The sequence below is a fragment of the Gambusia affinis genome, linkage group LG06, assembly GCF_019740435.1.
Source record: "Gambusia affinis linkage group LG06, SWU_Gaff_1.0, whole genome shotgun sequence".
Classification (NCBI taxonomy): domain Eukaryota; kingdom Metazoa; phylum Chordata; class Actinopteri; order Cyprinodontiformes; family Poeciliidae; genus Gambusia; species Gambusia affinis.
This window is the reverse complement of record NC_057873.1, coordinates 716,757-734,781: the sequence shown is the minus strand read 5'-3', so window position 1 is coordinate 734,781 and position 18,025 is coordinate 716,757. Positions and strand designations below refer to the sequence as shown.

At 41.8% G+C, this 18,025-nt stretch overlaps 1 protein-coding gene and 1 long non-coding RNA gene across 2 annotated transcripts in view; both read right to left on the bottom strand.

The window, feature by feature from the left end:
* The window catches only part of dlc (deltaC), a 272,983-nt gene extending 257,786 nt beyond the window's left edge, over positions 1–15,197 (bottom strand). The window contains exons 1-4 of the mRNA XM_044119740.1: positions 14,909–15,197; positions 14,573–14,815; positions 14,350–14,410; positions 13,691–13,945 (exon numbers count right to left, since the gene is read on the bottom strand). Coding sequence (XP_043975675.1) covers positions 13,691–13,945; positions 14,350–14,410; positions 14,573–14,815; positions 14,909–14,953 — 604 coding nt within the window. The 5' untranslated portion in view covers positions 14,954–15,197. The remainder of the gene's footprint in view (positions 1–13,690; positions 13,946–14,349; positions 14,411–14,572; positions 14,816–14,908) is intronic.
* LOC122832740 lies at positions 336–7,436 on the bottom strand. Its single transcript, XR_006370867.1, has 2 exons — positions 6,946–7,436; positions 336–469 (listed from the first exon to the last, which is right to left on the bottom strand). It is a non-coding gene; the product is annotated as an uncharacterized LOC122832740 (long non-coding RNA).
* Positions 15,198–18,025: the final 2,828 nt, after the last annotated feature.

Genomic DNA, 18,025 nt, shown 5'->3' with positions numbered 1-18,025 from the left:
ATTCATAAATGTGTTCATTTGACGTGTTGAATGTTCCCACGTTTCACCACTGAGTGAATAAATGAGTTTTTAAAAATCTAAATCTCTCTTTCAGTCTCTAAATCAATCAGAGCAACGATCGTAATGCTGCGCTGCTCTCATGTTTCTCCACCGTTTGTTCAAAGAGAGTATCAATAAATGTCACTGAATTAGAAAATATAAGGAAATGCAGTTTACTGATACAGATGGATCTTTGTGCGACTGCAGTTCTATAGAAACGGTTTAGAAATGGGAAAGCTGCTCTAAAACCAGGATTTGTGTTTGTGGGGCTGTGATGGTTGAACCACGCAGTAACAAACAGTTCTTTGTGATTTTATTGGAATCTCAGCAGAACTTCAGATATCATGATCAATGTCAGCAGGAAACCAGCCAGCTGGTCTCTGATGGGAAGTTGATCAACTGATTGGTGGATCTGCAGCAATAAGTTGCCCTGAGAAAGAAGAAGCGTTTAGACGTTTTCGTTCATTGTTTCATCATCAGCAGGACTTTGAAACGACTGAATCTGTTTAGAAGAGAATGAATGAACAGTTCATCACATCCTGATAAACCTACTGAGGCTTTTTCTCTTTAAAACAACTTTTTCAATTAGAAACAGTTTTCTGGTCAAATTAAATCTTTATTCTGCTAATATTATGATCATATTATTTTAACCAAACAAAAATCCTCGTAGCCCTGAAGGAATGATTGAAATAAAATCTACCTTTTCAAAATATTTTGGCATTTGTATTTTTTGGGGGGGGAAAAGCAAGAAGGGAAAAAGAAAAAGCTTGAAATTGGAGATTGGATCTGGTATGAAAAGATTTTATTTTGAGCCGCAGCGCCCAGCTTGGCCACGTCTGACGAGGAAATGTTGGACGAACTGAAAATAATAACAGAAAGTGACATTACAGAAGAGACGACGTCCGAGTCAGAGCTCAGGATGAGCCATTTTGTTGATGCTGAACTAAAGTAGATTATTTACTCTGGCCGTCTGCAGACTGGATCAGGGAATCTGCTGGTCAACTTTAAGACATTTTAAGACCTTTTTAATGCCACCCTGAATGAAATTCTAGACTGAAAACTATAAATATGAGGGATGGTGTGGGGTTGTGCTGAACCAGAGCAAAGACTGTTTGTGTCTCTCCTCCGTGTCAGAAAGGCTTTCTGCCCAGAGCGCCTGGCAACAGAACTGAAAAACAACATCATCCGTCCAACTGCCGGCAAACTTTGCTCCCTTTCCGGTCATTTCTTACAAAACTCACGATGCGGCAACAATCATTGCCTTCCTCCAGCCAAGCAATGCTGTCATTCAAGAAATTTTGTTCCCTGAAATTTAAACAGGCTAACGATGCGAAACGTAAAGGTTGCAAAATGTTTAACTTTTGTTGCTCTCTGTCAGTCAAATCTATTACTCACAATATGGGCAAAGAGGCTAACCAGCTAGCTAGCTAGCAAGGGTGTATCAGCAGCTAGTTGGTGTTAGCCTGAAGTCAGAGAGTCAGTGAAGATGTTAGCGTACAACTCAAACGATTGCCTGTCAGAAGAATCCAGAGAGAAACAGAAACAGATGAGATTAAAAATCACATCACAGCAAAACTAAAGACAGGTTTTATAAGTTCAACAGAAAAACAGTTTTATCGATTAATCATAGTTTTTGTTTTTGATCATTTGACCACATGCTGCTAATTAAACAACATGCTCAGAGCCAGGTCCTGATGACACTTTTGGAAAATATTTTCTGTCATTTTTATTTTCTTTTTAAAAAAAATTAAAGCAGGAAAAAAAAAATCTGATTAATCAAATGAAGATAATCTGAGATTTTATTTTTAAGCCATATCCCTGCGGTCAACATTTAAGGCCAACTTACATTTTGTTTTATGTAATCAAGACATTGTAATTGTTTTAAGGATGCAGACATTAAGTGAACTGTTCATACGATTGAACTAATGAATGAACTAAATGAACTAGTTCTCACTGAACAATAAGAGAACCGGGTAAGCCAAACATGTGGTGCAGTTATTGCTTTTATTGCACAAAGTTAATGTGATGTTGGTCTATTTAGAAAACTAGTTAAAGTTTCGATGCTAATGCAAAAATACTGCAGGAAAAATCGGAACTGATTTTTAAGGATGTCAAAGTTCAATGATCATTTCCTCCACGCTCAGACGATAAACTACTTGGTTGACAAACATTTTGGCTGATGAACTGTTTCGTTGATTGACAAACTGGTTGAAAAACTGTTTTGTTGGTTCACAAACTATTGGGCTGGTTGACAAAAATGTTTGGTTGACAAACTGCTTCGTTAATGAACTGTTTGGGTGGTTGACAAACTTTAGTTGATAATCTGTTTGCTTGGTTGACAAGCTATTTGGTTGCTTAACAAACTGGTTGACAAACTGCTTGGCTGGTTGACAAACTATTTGGCTGGTTGAAGAACTGTTTGGTTGATAAACTGTTTGGGTGGTTGAGAAACTGCTTAGTTGGCAAACTGTTTGGTTGGTTGACAAAGTAGTTGACAAACTATTGGGTTGTTAGATTAACTGTATGGTTGACAAACTGGTTGGTTGGCAAACTGTTTGGTTGGTTGACGAACTGCTTGGGTGGTTGACGAACTGCTTAGTTGATGAACTGTTTGGTTGGTGGATAAACTGTTGGGTTGGTTGACAAATTTGTTGACAAACTGTTTAGTTGGTTGACAAACTCATTGACAAACTGTTTGGTTGATAAACTGCTTGGTTGATAAACAGTTTGGTTGGTTGACGAACTGTTTGGTTGACAAACTGGTTGATTAACGAACTGTTTGGTTGTTTGACAATCTGGTTGGTTGACAAACTGGTTGGTTGGTTGACAAACTGGTTGATTAACGAACTGTTGGCTTGAAAAACTGTTTGGATGGTTGACTAACTGGTTGATGAAATGTTTGGTTGACGAACTGTTTGGGTGGTTGACAAACTGTGATGGGTTGACAAACTGTTCGGTGGACAAACTATTTGGTTGACAAACCTTTCAATTGATAAACTCTTATTGGTTGATTAACGAACTGTTTGGTTGTTTGGCAATCTGGCTGGCTGACAAACTGGTTGGTTGGTTGAAAAACTGTTTGCTTGGTTGACAAACTCTTAGGTTGAGAAACTGGTTGACGAACTGTTGGCTTGAAAAACTATTGGGATGGTTGACTAACTGGTTGATGAAATGTTTGGTTGATGAACTGATTGGTTGACGAAATGTTTGGTTGGTTGACAAACTGTTTGGTTGACAAACTGGCTGGTTGACAAACTGGCTGGTTGACAAACTGGCTGGTTGGTTGATGAACTGTTTGCTTTATTGTTGTTTATTAATGTAATAACCATCCATGAATAGCCAGCGGCCATCTTGGAAGCTGGCCGCTGGCTAGAAGGGACTGTGTGATTCTGGCCTCCAATTTAGTGAAAATTTATTGAATGTCTGAAATACAAGTCAACATCTAAGTAAATGTTTACAGTTTGATTTTCAGCTAATGTTTGGATTTGTAGGACCATTTCTGCCATTTTTTCAACTTTAAGCACTTTTTGACTACATGTGTTTGAACAACCAGCAAAGGCCTGGTTAACTACCAGGATTTTCAGTAGCTGACAAGAAGCAAAATGGCTCCAGGTAAACAAGAAAGGAGGACGTGCTGATATCTGGACTCAAGACGACACACCAAACATACGGAGGACAACAGCAGGAGGCAATAAAGATGCAAAACCAGATGAACTGAGCATCAAGTCATAAAGTTGTTCAGCAGCCCAGGGATTTTACTGGACAGTAAAACTGTTGCTGCTTGTTATACAAAGCCGCAAAAACCAAATACAAATCCAGATAAAATGTCAATGTCAAATTTATTTATATAGCACTTTAAAACAGGCATAGAACTGCACCAAAGTGCTGTACAAGAATGACAACAACACAAATGAATAAAAACAAAGTATCAAACACTAGTTCAATTAAATGCCAAGGAATAAAAATGAGTTTTAAGAAGCAATTTAAAATGATCCAGGCTGTGGGCAGATCTAATTTGGAAAGGTAGATTGTTCCATAGAGAAGGAGCAACAGCAGAAAAAGCCCGTTCTCCTTTCCTCTTAAGTCGGGTCCGAGGAACTGTCAGTAAAAGCTGATTATTAGAACGTAGGGTTCTGGACACGATAAAAGGAAGAAAAGACCAAATACCTTTGATTTGTGAGTACAAAACACAAAACTGACCTGACCCTAACTAAATCATGTGTTAGTGAATGAACACCTAGAATGCAGATTGCTTAGCGAATAGCGGCCACATGGACCAGAACCCTACAGACTGATCCAACTCAACGCTTCTCCTCAGAAGCCAAGACTCTAACCATTGGAAATCTTGTTGCGATGGAGAAATATAGATGAATATAGATATATAGATCTAGATGAACAGAACAACATTGACTTGAACCCAACATTACAGGGCTGTTTTGTATTTCTGAACATACTGATGGAGGCGAACAACATGAGTCAAAGAATTCAACTGAAGACTTTTGATCTTAAAGATCATAGATGTTATGATATAGAAGCTGATATAGACCCAGAAACCAGGTTCAGTCATAAACAGCACTGTGAATATTATTATTGTATCTTTGTTTCAATTGGAAACTTCTCATCAAAGAGGTCAAAGGTCACATGTGGGGTACCCCTAGGTTCAATCCTAGGATCCTCTTATTCAATATCTATATGCTCCCACTGGCTCAGGTTATAACAGGAAATAATATCAGCTACCATAACTATGCAGATGACACACAGCTCTACATTACGATGTCACCAGGTGACCTTTGACCCCATCCAATCACTGAACCTGGGAGTAGTGATGACCTCTGACCTGAAACTTCAGAGCCACATAAAGACAGTCACAAAGTCGGCCTTCTATCACCTGAAGAACATTTCCAGGATTAAAGGACTAATGTCTCAGCCAGATCTAGAGAAACTCATCCATGCCTTTATCTTCAGTCGTATTGATTATTGTAACGGCGTCTTCACAGGTTTGTCCAACAAATCAATCTAACAGCTGCAGCTGATCCAGAATGCTGCTGCTGGAGTTCTGACTAAAACCAGGAAGATAGAGCACATAACACCAGTTTTAAAGTCTCTCCACTGGCTCCCTGTAGCTCAAAGAATAGACTTTAAAATACTGTTGTTAGTTTATAAATCACTGAATGGTTTAGCACCACAATACATTAAAGATCTGCTGCTGTTGTATCAACCTTCCAGAACTCTCAGGTTCTGGTTCTGGTTCTGCTCTGCATCCCCAGAACCAGAACCAAACGAGGAGAAGCAGCATTCAGCATCTATGCACCACAAATCTGGAACAAACTTCCAGAAAACTGTAAAACAGCTGAAACACTGACTTCCTTTAAATCTCAACTAAAAACCCACTTGTTTAGAGTTTTATTTGAAACGTAATAAATTATAAATTTATTGACGGAATCTGACTTGATGTTGTTTTTATTGTTGATTCTATGTTGCATCATTTTGTGTTTCTGTGTTTGATTTGATGTAAAGCTCTTTGAAATGCCTTGATGCTGAAATGTGCTGTACAAATAAAATTTTATTTATTTACAGATTCTGAAAGTGTTTAAACTTTCTAATGAAGTCAGACACAAGGAAATAAAAAACCAATTTGTTCTTTACTTCCAAGAGTTATGTGCATTAATAACATTTAGGCCTTTTTATGATTTAGAAATTAAAGAAAAATAGACTTGAGTTGCTTTAATAGAAACTAAACATCATTTTCTGCACCATTAAATATAAAAATAACAGTGATGGGCCGTACATTTCACACCTAGGCCTTCAGTAGTACTCAGTCTGAATCAATCCAACCCTCAATTACTATTTTATGGCTATAAAACTTCTACTGCAGGTACAGCTGCGACACACATTAAAAAACCGTCAAAAATAACCTGATAAAATTGCAATATTCTTTAGGAATATAGCAACATTTTACTCACCAAAAATCCTGATTATTTGTACACAAAATCCATCCTCCTTTCTTTCCTCAAGAAGATTTTGATTGCTCTGTTGTGCAGATTATCCGTGCGTTTCAGTTCTGTTAAGAAGTCCTTTTCTATCGCCATCGAAGCTGATGCTGAAAGTCCAGCCCGCCCTGTCGTATTCCTGGCATAAGTGTTAATTCGCTTACGGGTTGAGAATGTCCCTTATGCATTGTCAACCCTTGTACAGATGCTACAGATGCAGTTTGCTAGCTCTGGCTAGTCCACTCTGACTATCCAATCAAAGCGCGTGAATACGCTGACGTTTCCGCACGCCTGCTAGAGGGCCTTGGTGTCGCCAACTCAAAATCTGATTGGTTGAAGCAAACGTTTGATCGACACGTATTTTATGCTACAGGTCCCGCAGAACAGATTGTAACACACTCGTGTACAGTAGGTGGCGGTATGCACCTTAAAGTTGATTGCGACCCGCCATAATAGAAAAGAAGAAGAAGAAGAAGAACAGATTGTGAAGGCCTCCAGGCAGATTTCTTTGACCCTGGCAACAAATCGTGGCTGAAATGTGATTGGTTAAATGCTTAAAAATGAAAAAACACGTCTGGAAGCAGCGCAACCGGGAGGCTAGCAGTGAAAGGAAGCGGACAGACCATTTGGAATTATTTGATACGTATTTATGGACAAAATATAATTAACATCAGTCTGTGATTCAGATATTTATAGGCCAGCAGAGAAGGCCTGCAGGCCCTGACGGCCCACCACTGAAAAATAATCAACCCATTTCTATCAATGGCATTTATCTACTGTGTTTAATTATTTAATTTCAAAATTCTTAATTAAATAAAAATAATAATAGCTGTCGATGTGGAAGCTGAGCATCATTCATTACCAAGCAAAGTCATACAAACAAAGAACAGTTCTGACTAACTGAGTTGATTCCTACCGCATAGAGCCGTTCAAAGGAATCCATTCGCTAGTGAACCACAGCAGCTTCAGCCTCCTCTGGTCAGGTAAAACTCTTTCCAGCTCCTTTCCACCGGTATCTGTAGCTTTTCTTTTGAGTGACCTGGTTTTAAGCCAGTTATCCATCATTATTTCCCCAATCCCTTGCTAAGCTAGCTGTAGCTTTGCACTATGAGCTGACGTCACGGAAAATAAACGGTCGTTTAATGCAGTACCTGGCGGACCAGTAGGGGGCGGCCACGGACCAGCAGTGGCCCACCAGTTTGAGGAAGACTGGTCTATGGATCAGATGTTCAGTCAGAACAGGTTACCAGTCCTTCTCAGTTCCAGTCCTCAGGCCTCCTGCTCTGCATGGTTTAGATGTCTCTACTCCAGAGCAGCTGATTCTAATCATTACATCACCATCAATGCTGCAGAAACCTGTTGATCACCACAGATTCAATCCAGGTGTGTGGCAGAAGGGAAACAACATGCAGGGTGGGGGGCCTGAGGACCCGAATAGAGAAACGCTGGTGAACGTCAGGTCTGGCCTGAGAGGGATGGTTGTTACTAAAATAACATTGATGGATGTTAAAACTGAGGGTAATACACCTGGACATATTTTAATTAGTTGTGTTTATTGAAATCCTGGCTCTTCCATAGATGAGTTTACTAAGAAAATATTAGAGACGTATGAAAGGCACAATGAAAAGTTTACTTTTATTTGTGGAGATTTTCACATTGATTTGCTGAAATTTAACAAGAAAACTAAAACGACAGAATTTATAAAACAGTGTTTGGTTTAGTTTTCTCTCCATTAATATTAATACCCAGGGCCGGCCCAAGGCATAGCAAACTAAGCAGCTGCTTAGGGAGCCAGGGCCACCAAGGGGCCCCTCAGTGGAGCTGATATATATATATATAGATAGATAGATATCTCTAGATAGATACATATATATAATCTATCTATCTAGATATATCTACATATATATGTGTGTGTGTGTTTTTCCGTCAGGCTACAGAGCTGCTACATGATTAGCTGCTACATGACAAGCTGCTACATAATTAGCTGCTACATAATTAGCTGCTACATGATTAGCTGCTACATGATGAGTTGCTACATGATTAGCTGCTACATGATTAGCTGCTACATGACGAGCTGCTACATGACGAGCTGCTACATGACGAGCTGCTACATGATTAGCTGCTACATGATTAGCTGCTACATGATTAGCTGCTACATGATGAGCCGCTACATGATGAGCTGCTACATGATTAGCTGCTACATGATGAGCTGCTACATGATGAGCTGCTCTAGGCTGCAGTTGGGATTTGTTGTTTGCTGCTGAACAAAATCATTTAGTAGCTAAAACAAACATTATTTTTACATCAACTTCTAAATTATGAGAAACTTCTGTTAAAATCCTTTGAAGGCTCAGAATCAGTCCGGTACCGGTACCGGTCCATATTCTCAGGGGAGAAAGACTCACCTGGTATAAATGACATTTTAGCTGTTTTACCTTAAGAGAAATGAATTTAACCAAAGAATGTGATGAATATGTGTAGAGCTGCACCGATGGCAGGTTTCTGTCTGGTTACCATCTTTAAACAGCCTGACCTGCTGGTTTGGATTTAGGCTGATATGAATTTTTAAATGTTGCTAAATGTAGAAATAAAGTCAGTGAGTTGGTAACAATGAAGTTAATATTGTTAACTGTAAACATTCAGCCCTGATCTGTCAGTCAAACCTCAGAGCAGAAGAGGACAGAGATGATCTATAAACCTTTAATGATGAAGATCAGATCAGCTTCACATGGAAGTATCAGCTGATCACGATGCCCCAAAATGAAGGAAATCGGCTCCCAGAAACCAACTGGTGGATAAAGCAGTTGGTCAATAAATGTTTCCTATTAAACAGCCAGAGAGGCAATCAGTTTACAGCAGGTGTGTGAATGATGTACTGATCGGACTGCTGACTGCAGCCGGTCCACAAGGTTAGCAGAACTAGAGGGGCCCAGAGCCACGTTTGGCTCAGGGCCCCATGGAGGCTTGGACCGGCCCTGCTAATACCTACATTAATAACAGAGCGTCATTGACTGATGACATTTTCAGTTCAATGTTTACTATGTTGGATATTAGTAATCAGTTTCATTTAAATATGACACAGAAAATTATTAATTGAGTTAGAATAAAATCACCTGAGGAAGAAATGAAAGCAGAATTATAAATTATGATTGGCCAAATGTTCATGTTGATGATATAATACAGTTTTGGAAATACGTGTAATAATTTCTAATGGTTATCGTCCCCTAAAAGAACAAACATCAGAAATAAATCAAAAACATAATTTATAATATTAATAAACTTCTCCTCTTTATTTGTAACAGATCGTTTTAACTGAAACTTTTCTGACAAAATGAAAACAGAAAATGTTTTTCCATTAAACTGAAAACAGACTGCAGGCCGTCGTCATGGAAACCACGACACTGAAATATTGGAAATATATTCCTAAAAACTTTAATAAAATAACAAACTGAATGAGCCAATCTATAGATTATAGATGTAGAGATTATTGTTCTACAGATTATAGATCTATAGTTTATAGATCTAGATGCGACCTCTATGGTTTCATATCAGTGCTTAGTTACTAGAGTAATAGATTAATAAAGTCAAACTGTAAAATGTTTTCCTCAAGGCTCAGTAAATTATTTAGACTTTATTTAAACAATATGTTAAAGTTTATAATGTTTGAAGACAAATTGCTTTTTTTCTGGAAAAAATCTGGATGAAATAATGAAAACAGTAGAAAATAATAATAATAATTAGTAATTATTTTATTCCATAGCCGGTTAGATTACAATAAATTATCAGCAAATGAAGGAAAAACTAAGTTCATGTTTTATCTTTTAATCGGATCAATAATAATGAAAGTAATCAAGTTTATGAGACATTTTTAGGGATTATTATAGGCAAACTTATATTGAATATTTTAGAAATAAAGTTGCAAAAACTATTGGAACATTGTTTAAAATAAGAGATTTAATAAATGCTAAAGGCTTGTTTATCATATTTTCCTCTTTAGTTTTTCCTTATTTGTCTCAGAAATCTGAGAAAATGCAAGTAAAAAAACATCAATATTTTAGTTAAGATTAAAAAAACTACTAGGTTTATTAATAAAGTGGATATCAAGAAACAACTGATAAACTCTTTAATACTTTAAAGTTTAAAGAGATTGTACAAATAAAACAAGTGGAAATAATGTTTAAAACTCTGAACAAACGTCTTTCTGCTGGTAGAGAAATGAGAGAATAAAAATAATTCATGAGGTTTGTTAATATTGGAAATGAAACGTGTTAAACTGAACCTGAATGATGATTAAAATGTAAAATGATAAACTCTACATGCATGTTTGTGCTTTTTGTTAAATGATGGTTCTGATATCGACATCTTTGCTTGAATTGGATGAAACATTAAAAAAGTTATTTTGTGAATTTTATTTTATTGCATTTAGTTTTTATTTGATCTGTTTTACTTTACAAAAGTATTCACACCCTGGAACTTTTGCACATTTTGTCTCATTATAACCATAAACATAAAAATATTTCATAGGAACTGAATGTAATACAATTATGAAGTAGAAAGAAAAGAAAATCTGATTCAACACAATTTTTACAAATAAACTGAAAAGTGCGGTGTGTAAATGTATTCAGCCCCCTTTTCTCTGAATTCAACCAGTTGCTTTCAGAAGTTGCCTGATGGTTGCTAATGACTCGCTGTGTGTAATCTAATCTAATCTAATCTAATCTAATCTAATCTAATCTAATCTGATCTAATCTAATCTGATCTGATCTGATCCCAGTGTTATTCCAGCTGCTCTGTGACGCCTCAGAGATTCAGAGATGATCTGGAGCAAACAGCATCATGGAGGAGCAGCAGGAGGTTTACAGCAGGCTGAGGCTTGGCACGTCTCACTGTCCAATCAGAGCGCAGCGTCTGGCCCAGTGGGAGAAAATATGGAAAAGCTCCAGGGTGTGAATACTTCTGCCAGAAGTGATTCTGTTTGGACTGACAGTCAAAAATGGTCAAAATTGGTTCGACTAAACAGAAACATTTTTTTATTTGAATTAATAGGCCGTTTTGTTTCTGATTGTTATCATCAGATTTATTGCTGAATCGGTGAACGTTCTTTTTATATTTTGATTGGATGAATTTTGTGACCCCCCCCCCCCCCCCACCCACCCCGCCCCATCCCCGGTGGAGGGCCGGTCGGGGGCCGACTGTTTAGCCCAAACCAAAAGCAACAGACCTCAGAGCCAAACACACACACAGCTAACGACAACATCTTTCACCAGAAGTGACTCTGGTTTGATGACCTGTTGCCATGGCAACGGCCGAGGACAGTGCAGCTACACTGTAAAATGTAAAAGTAAAGTGTACTCAAAAAGAAAAGTGACCTGAACTCATTCCAGCTTACTCTGTTGACTATACTAACTTAAACTTAGCAAAGACAACTTTCTACTGAGGCAAGTAATCAAACTCATCAGCAGCAAGTAACCCGAACTTGGAGTTATGAGTGAGCAAAACGCATCTGCATAACCAGCAAAAAACTCGGCATCATTCGGCAGCTCTCGTTGAACCCACATGCGCATTGGACACTGACGAGTGACGACGTGTTTGAAAGACACGCCAAACTGTCAACAATACGGCGGTTGCTGCAGCTAAGTTTTGTCACGGTAAGTCCCACTGTTTTTTAGCAAACTTATATTTGTTATCTCGGCCATATAATTCATCCGTAAGTCCAGGTTTTGAGGTTAACTTTATGTGTAATGATTTAGCGATGCCTGGGACTAACGTTAGTCGAAAATATCATGTTTATTTAGTGGCAACAAGATGGAGCGGCAGAGCAAAAAAGCTGTCCGGGGCGCAAAACAAAAAAAGGAAAAGGGATAAGGATAAAGATGTTGGCGGGTTAAAAAAGCCGCTGTACTGTCATAGAAGGCTTATGATGAGTAGACTGCCATAGGTGGGACAGCTGTAAACTGTAGGAGAAGCAGCCGTGATGAAGAAGTGTAGGGTCACCAGATTTGGGTTTCTGAAAAGGAGGACACTTCTTTTTTTGTTGGCGGGGGGGTAGAATCGGCGGACACACATGCGCCAACGGGGGGTGGAGGGGTAGAACCTGCGGTAGCACAAGAAATCGGTAGCACATGTGTGTACATGTGCTACCGATTTCTTTGCCATACAAAGAAACCTGGAATGGAGTAGTGGAACGGAGTGGCAATGTAATCACAATGCACTGTAAGCTATGTAATGTGTTTTGAGGCAGTTGACCAAAATCCCGGACGATTTTTAAATTCCCCCCGGACATTTTTTTAGGTCTGAAAAGTAGGACATGTCCGGGAAAAAGAGGACGTCTGGTCACCCTAAAGAAGTGTTATGTTGATATGTAATTGTGGTGTTGCTTCTATTGTTGTTAGGACTGCGAAGACCCAGACGTGTCTCACACCCCCATTGGGATCCTGACCATCATTCCTGAGGACAGGCAGGCCTCCACTGACTCACTGCACCTCCAGTCTTCAAGTACTGCCATCATTTTGGAAGGAAGTCTTGTCATGAATGATCTTGGGAATCTTCCACATGCCATGTGTTTGCTCTTTGGACTTATTTATTCTCTGAATTTGGAGTACCCTCAACAACTGAAGTACACCTTTGACTTCATCCAAAGGGTGCTTCTCTCACTTGGACATAAATCCCTAAAACCAAAAATACAATCACTCAAAAATCTTCTGATGCAATGAGTGAATGTGATGTGACATTATGGATCAACGTTGTTATTGTTATTGGAAAAGTGATTTTTATTTCTTGTTTGATTCTTTTTTGTTGGAGAGAGCATCATTGCATTTGCAGACTACTAAATGGTTTTATGTTAATGAGGAGAAACATTACTTCACTTCACTACTTCACTATTTACTTTATCAATGTTATGATAAATGTTAGGCTCTAGTATTGAGAATTGAGTTTTTGTTTCACACCAGTCAACAAAGACATTTAAGCAGGGATTCTCAAAGTTTTAAAGACTGAGGGCCATTTGAAGGATTCAATATTAGATTGAAGGCTACCCTAGAAAAAAAGTCATGTCATTTTTTCCCCTAAAAAAGTCTGTGGAAAACTTTGTTTCCAGTTTAGTGTGTATGTAACCACACTTGAGAACCTTGTATTTAAGGTAAACTTGTTTAATTATTATACATTTTTTTCCATTCAAACTGTCTGTTGGCTCTTCGTTCCAATAACTTAACACTTTTGGTTCATCTTACTTGAACATATCAAGGCAATCGGTTTCCTGATATTTTGCAAGTAATGTGAACTCTTAAACGTGTAAACATAACTTATTTTTATGAGTACTGCTTAATTGGCATAACTCACAATTTGAAGTAGTCATAATTGACATTTTATAGTCAACTTTACTAATGATTTTGAGTTAACGGCACTCAAGTTTACTGCCATTGCATGAGTTGTCTGAATGAATATTTTACAGTTAACCCAATTAATGATTTTGAGTTAACGGTACTCAGGTTTACTGCCTTTATCTGAGTGGTCTAAACATAGTTATTTTTAGCTACTTTACTTGAAGATTTTGAGGCAATCGGTTTCCTAACTTTTTTTAAGTAAAGTGAACTTATTACTTTTTACAGTGTAGGCTGAAGCTAAAGACACGCCGCTCTTCCAGGACTCGGAGATGAACTCACGCTCGGTGCAGTAGTTGCCCTCCCAGCCCTCCAGGCAGCGGCGGCGGCCCTGGGCGTCGCAGCGGTAATGGCCGAAGTCGTCACTGCGCGGCCGGCACAGGGTGGAGCAGTCGTCGCCGTGGTAATTCTCCATGCACACCACCCGGTAGGAGAAGCTCAGCTCGCTCTGGTTGCCCTGGTGGAGCTGCTGCGACCACTCCTCCCCGACCGCCTGGTTGCCGAGGCGGGACGCCCGGATCAGCAGCTGCTGGTTGCCTGGGCAACAAGCAGATAGAAACATGGCGGAGTCACGATCAGCTGGGGTCAGCGTCTTAAACTGCTTCAACTCAGAGAAACTGAAACGGCTTTCCAGAGGAAAACTTCCCCAGGATCCTCTGCTGTATCTGCAGGCCAGATGTTTTCCACCTCTAACTGGGAAGATTAAAGTTTAATCAAAACCTTCAGAATCGATAAAAACAGCAGATAAATCTACGCATAATTTATTTCATCAATTCATCTGAATCCCTAAAGATTAGGACATTTCTTTCTTTAAAAATTGATCAAAACCCAAATAAAAGTGTAAACAGTGGGACGTTGTGATGCTGAATGATGTAAACATGTTTTCTGCCGCCCCCTGGCGGTCAGTGCGCGGCGCTGCAGCCGCTGCAGCTGGTCGTTACCTGCGGACTTTACACCTGAGGAGTCTGAGGTCCAAACCTCCAGGATCAGCGAGAAGGAGCCCTGCGGCGAAACAATCATCAATAATCAATAAACTGTCAGTCACGTGCTGACGTCACACGGCTCTTTTTCAAAGTTTTCTCCAAACATTTTCAAATAATTTCCGTTCTCGATTCAGACAGAACCGTTCACCTAATCGGAACCGGTCCGGTTCCGGTCACTCACCGGCCACTTGAAGGAGACGTTCACCTTCATGGGCGCGCTCCCGGAGATGGAGCCGGGGTCCGCGGGGAGCGTGGCGCTGCTCGCGTTCCCGTACGTGCACGGCGGCTCCGGGCTGATGACGCTCTGCGAATGTTTGAGGCACATGCGGAAAAAGATGCGGCAGTCCCGGTTCTGGTCGCAGATGCTGCGGGAGCTGCTGAAGGTCTGGACCTTCAGCTCGAACACGGCCTTGGTGGAGCGAACCTGGATGGGGGGCAGTGAGGGAAACTTCAGTCTCTGTGCGTAAAGGCGCGGGACTCCCGGTCCGGCCCGTCAGAACCTGTCGGAACCACTCACCGTCTGCACCGGCACCGCCAGCAGGAGCAGGAACAACCGCAACATGTCTGAGAGCCGCCGGCCCGATGCTCGCTGATCTGCGCCAAAAATAAAACCCAAATACTGCGGAGGAACAAAACCCGAATCGCAGCGAGAAGAGAAGAAGAAGGAAAAGTAGCAAAAGTAGCAGAAGAAGAAGAAGAAGAAGAAGAAGAAGAAGAAGAAGAAGAAGCGGCGGGTTTCAGGTCTGATCTACTTTCCGCACTGAAAAGAAACTGAAGTGCGGCTGTTTGAACTCTGGACTGCGGCAGCTGCGCTCTCACCTCCGCTTTATAGAGGCGCGGGGGGGGGGCAGGGGGAGGAGCCGGAGGGGGAGGGGGTTCCTGAGCCAGAGGAGCTCGGTTCCGACCCAGCAGACATGATGGATCTCCTGTTCTGATGTTCGGTCAGGACCGACCCAGAACCCGACCTGCTTCCAGGTCATCAACCTTCTGGTTCTGAATGACGTCACACTCAACAAAAAACAGAAACTCTTCTGAAGACTGTGGTTCCGTTTGGATCCGTCCTGTTCTGAATGGCTCCAGAACCGAACTTGTCCTGGCAGCCAATCAGGAAGCAGCTCTCATCTGATCACCCGACCCAACAGAACTGACACCAGAGTTCTGGTTCTGGAGGTCAGCGCCGGTTCTGGTTCTGGAGCCGTTCCTCTCTGGATGCAGAACCGGTTCTGCATCCAGAGGTGGTTCTGAGGTCAGGAGGTTCTGTCTGTTCTCACCTGGACCGAACCTCGTGTAGAACTGAGATTCAGTCCAGAACCTGCTGCTGGTTCTGGTTCTAACAGAACCGCTGAGTGTGTGGGTCCAGGTGAGCCGCAGACAGGTAAGCCAAGCGTGTGCGCATGCTCACAAACCTACTTCGTGTTCATCTGTTAGCTCAGAAAGCAGCGCGTGCCAAGGCACGAGTCGCTCACACGCACGCGCCTCCATCATGATGGAGCCGATGAGTGACGGCAGGGCGCGTGCAGCTCTCCCGGGGACAGAGCAGCGCGCACGCGACGCCAGGAGGCGTCATCAGACTGATCATTTACGCATATTCGATCGCGCACCATCTGCGGATCGATGTGACGCTTGAGCGCGTGCTGCGAACCTCAGCGGCGCTTTGATGGGAGAAGTTACAATGCTCCCTTCCTGCTCTGTGATTGGCTGTCGGTCAGCTGACCGCCCTTTCATCCTGAATTCTCACCTCCTCCTTTCTGCGGTGTGAAAACTATTGATCACTGCGCCGTTTGGTTCGCAGGCAGGAGGTGGCACGTGCTCCTGTTGAGGTGAGAACCTGATGCGTCCGGCGCGTGCCCGCCCCGGGGGAGGAGGTGGTTGCCCTGGAGACCGTGGGAAAGTCTGCTGAGGCGCCGGATCCGACACCTGAACGGAGCGGCGCGAGGACGTGTTGGACCGAAAATAACTGCTGAGGAACTGGTGATCCGGAAAGAAGAACCGGTTCCCTTGGACCCATACTGCCAGGAAGTGGGTCCTGAACAGAATCGTGTGTGGGTTCTGCTGACTCAAGAGTTCTAGTTCTGGACCAAGATGGGTCCAAAATTCCTCAGTTTAAACTGATAACCATCAACATGGAACAACCACAGAGCTGGTTCTGGTTCTGGTTCTGTTGGACCTCAGCGTTGATCATATCACTGAACCAACTGGAGAACTGTCGGACTCTGGTCCAGAACTCAACTGGTTCCAGTCCAACATGAAGAACTGATTTCTCTGTTTCAACATGAAACGTCTCTTCAAGAGGTCAGAGGTCACATGTGGGGTTCCCCAGGCTCCATCCCAGGACCCTCTGGTTCAATATCTATATGCTTCCACTGGCTCAGGCCAAAGCAGGAAATAAGATCAATTACCATGACAACGCAGATGATGCGTCACACATTCAGACTTCATGAGTTCGACCCCAAAGTGACTCCAGGAGAAGAAAAGATGAACCAAAAGCGTTACCAGCTAAAGTATTCTGCATTTCTAGAGATCAGAGAAACTCATCCAGGCTGGTTGGAGCTGAATCGATTATTATGGTCTGGATTATAACTGTTCATCGTCTCATTATTCTGCCACTGTAATCTTTTTATTTATTGGGTTCCATTTCATCATGTAGCTCAAATGTTGCAAATTTTACTGGAAAAATGGAAACGAAGGTTGATATTTTTCAAAGTAAATTATATTTTTTAATAAAATTTTCAAACTGCGGTTAAAATGAGACAGAAAACCGAAGAACAGAAACACGGAGGCTCCAGCCAACCTGCTGCTGATCCATGTTGATTATTTCGATCATATTTAACCAAATGTAAAGTTTTAAAGCGCTTTGTTTGGTTCCAACTGATCGAACGTGGTTCTGCGCCGTTTGGACCCGGTTCTGATCCATTTAAACTGGAGTAAAGTATCGCGAATGTTCCTCCTCTTTCTGTGCGTGTGTGTGTGTGTGTGTGTGTGTGTGTGTGTGTGTGTGTGTGTGTGTGTGTGTGTGTGTGTGGAGTGTGAAGAGCGTGGGGGTTTCACACCTACCTGCTGACCGTCTGGCAGGTGACAAAAAGTCGCGCGACCTCCTGTTCCCGCCACGCGCCGCGGCCCTTTCATGCTCCCCGCGGCGGCGCGCGCACTTCGCGACCTCGTGCGAACTGCGGCTTTTGTTTGGCGCAGCTGGTTGCGGGAGGAGGTTGCGGGTGTGAAGCTGGGAACATCTGCGGCTTCCTGACTCCCGCCGTCTGGTGTAGAGTCGAACCCCGCGGCGGTTCTGGTTCTGACCCAGCAGCTTCCGTTTCCAAACAGAACCGCGTCCAATTTGGAGGCGTCTGGCCCGGTTCAGCCAACCGAACCAAAGTGTAGAGCCGGTCCAGAGGAGACGCATTAATTTCTGCCAGACAGAGGACCAGCCGAATCAGAACCGCTGACCCAGTAACATAAAACATTCATTAAGTGGAGATTCTGCTGAAAACCAACAGAACCGACTTTCATTTCAACTCCTGATCAGAAACCAGCAGAAGGTTCTGATGAACTGTCTGGTTCCAACCAGAACCGACCCGGCCCGGTCTCCGCAGCTCTACTCAAACATCGGGTCTCAGAACCAGCAGGTCCAATCATCATC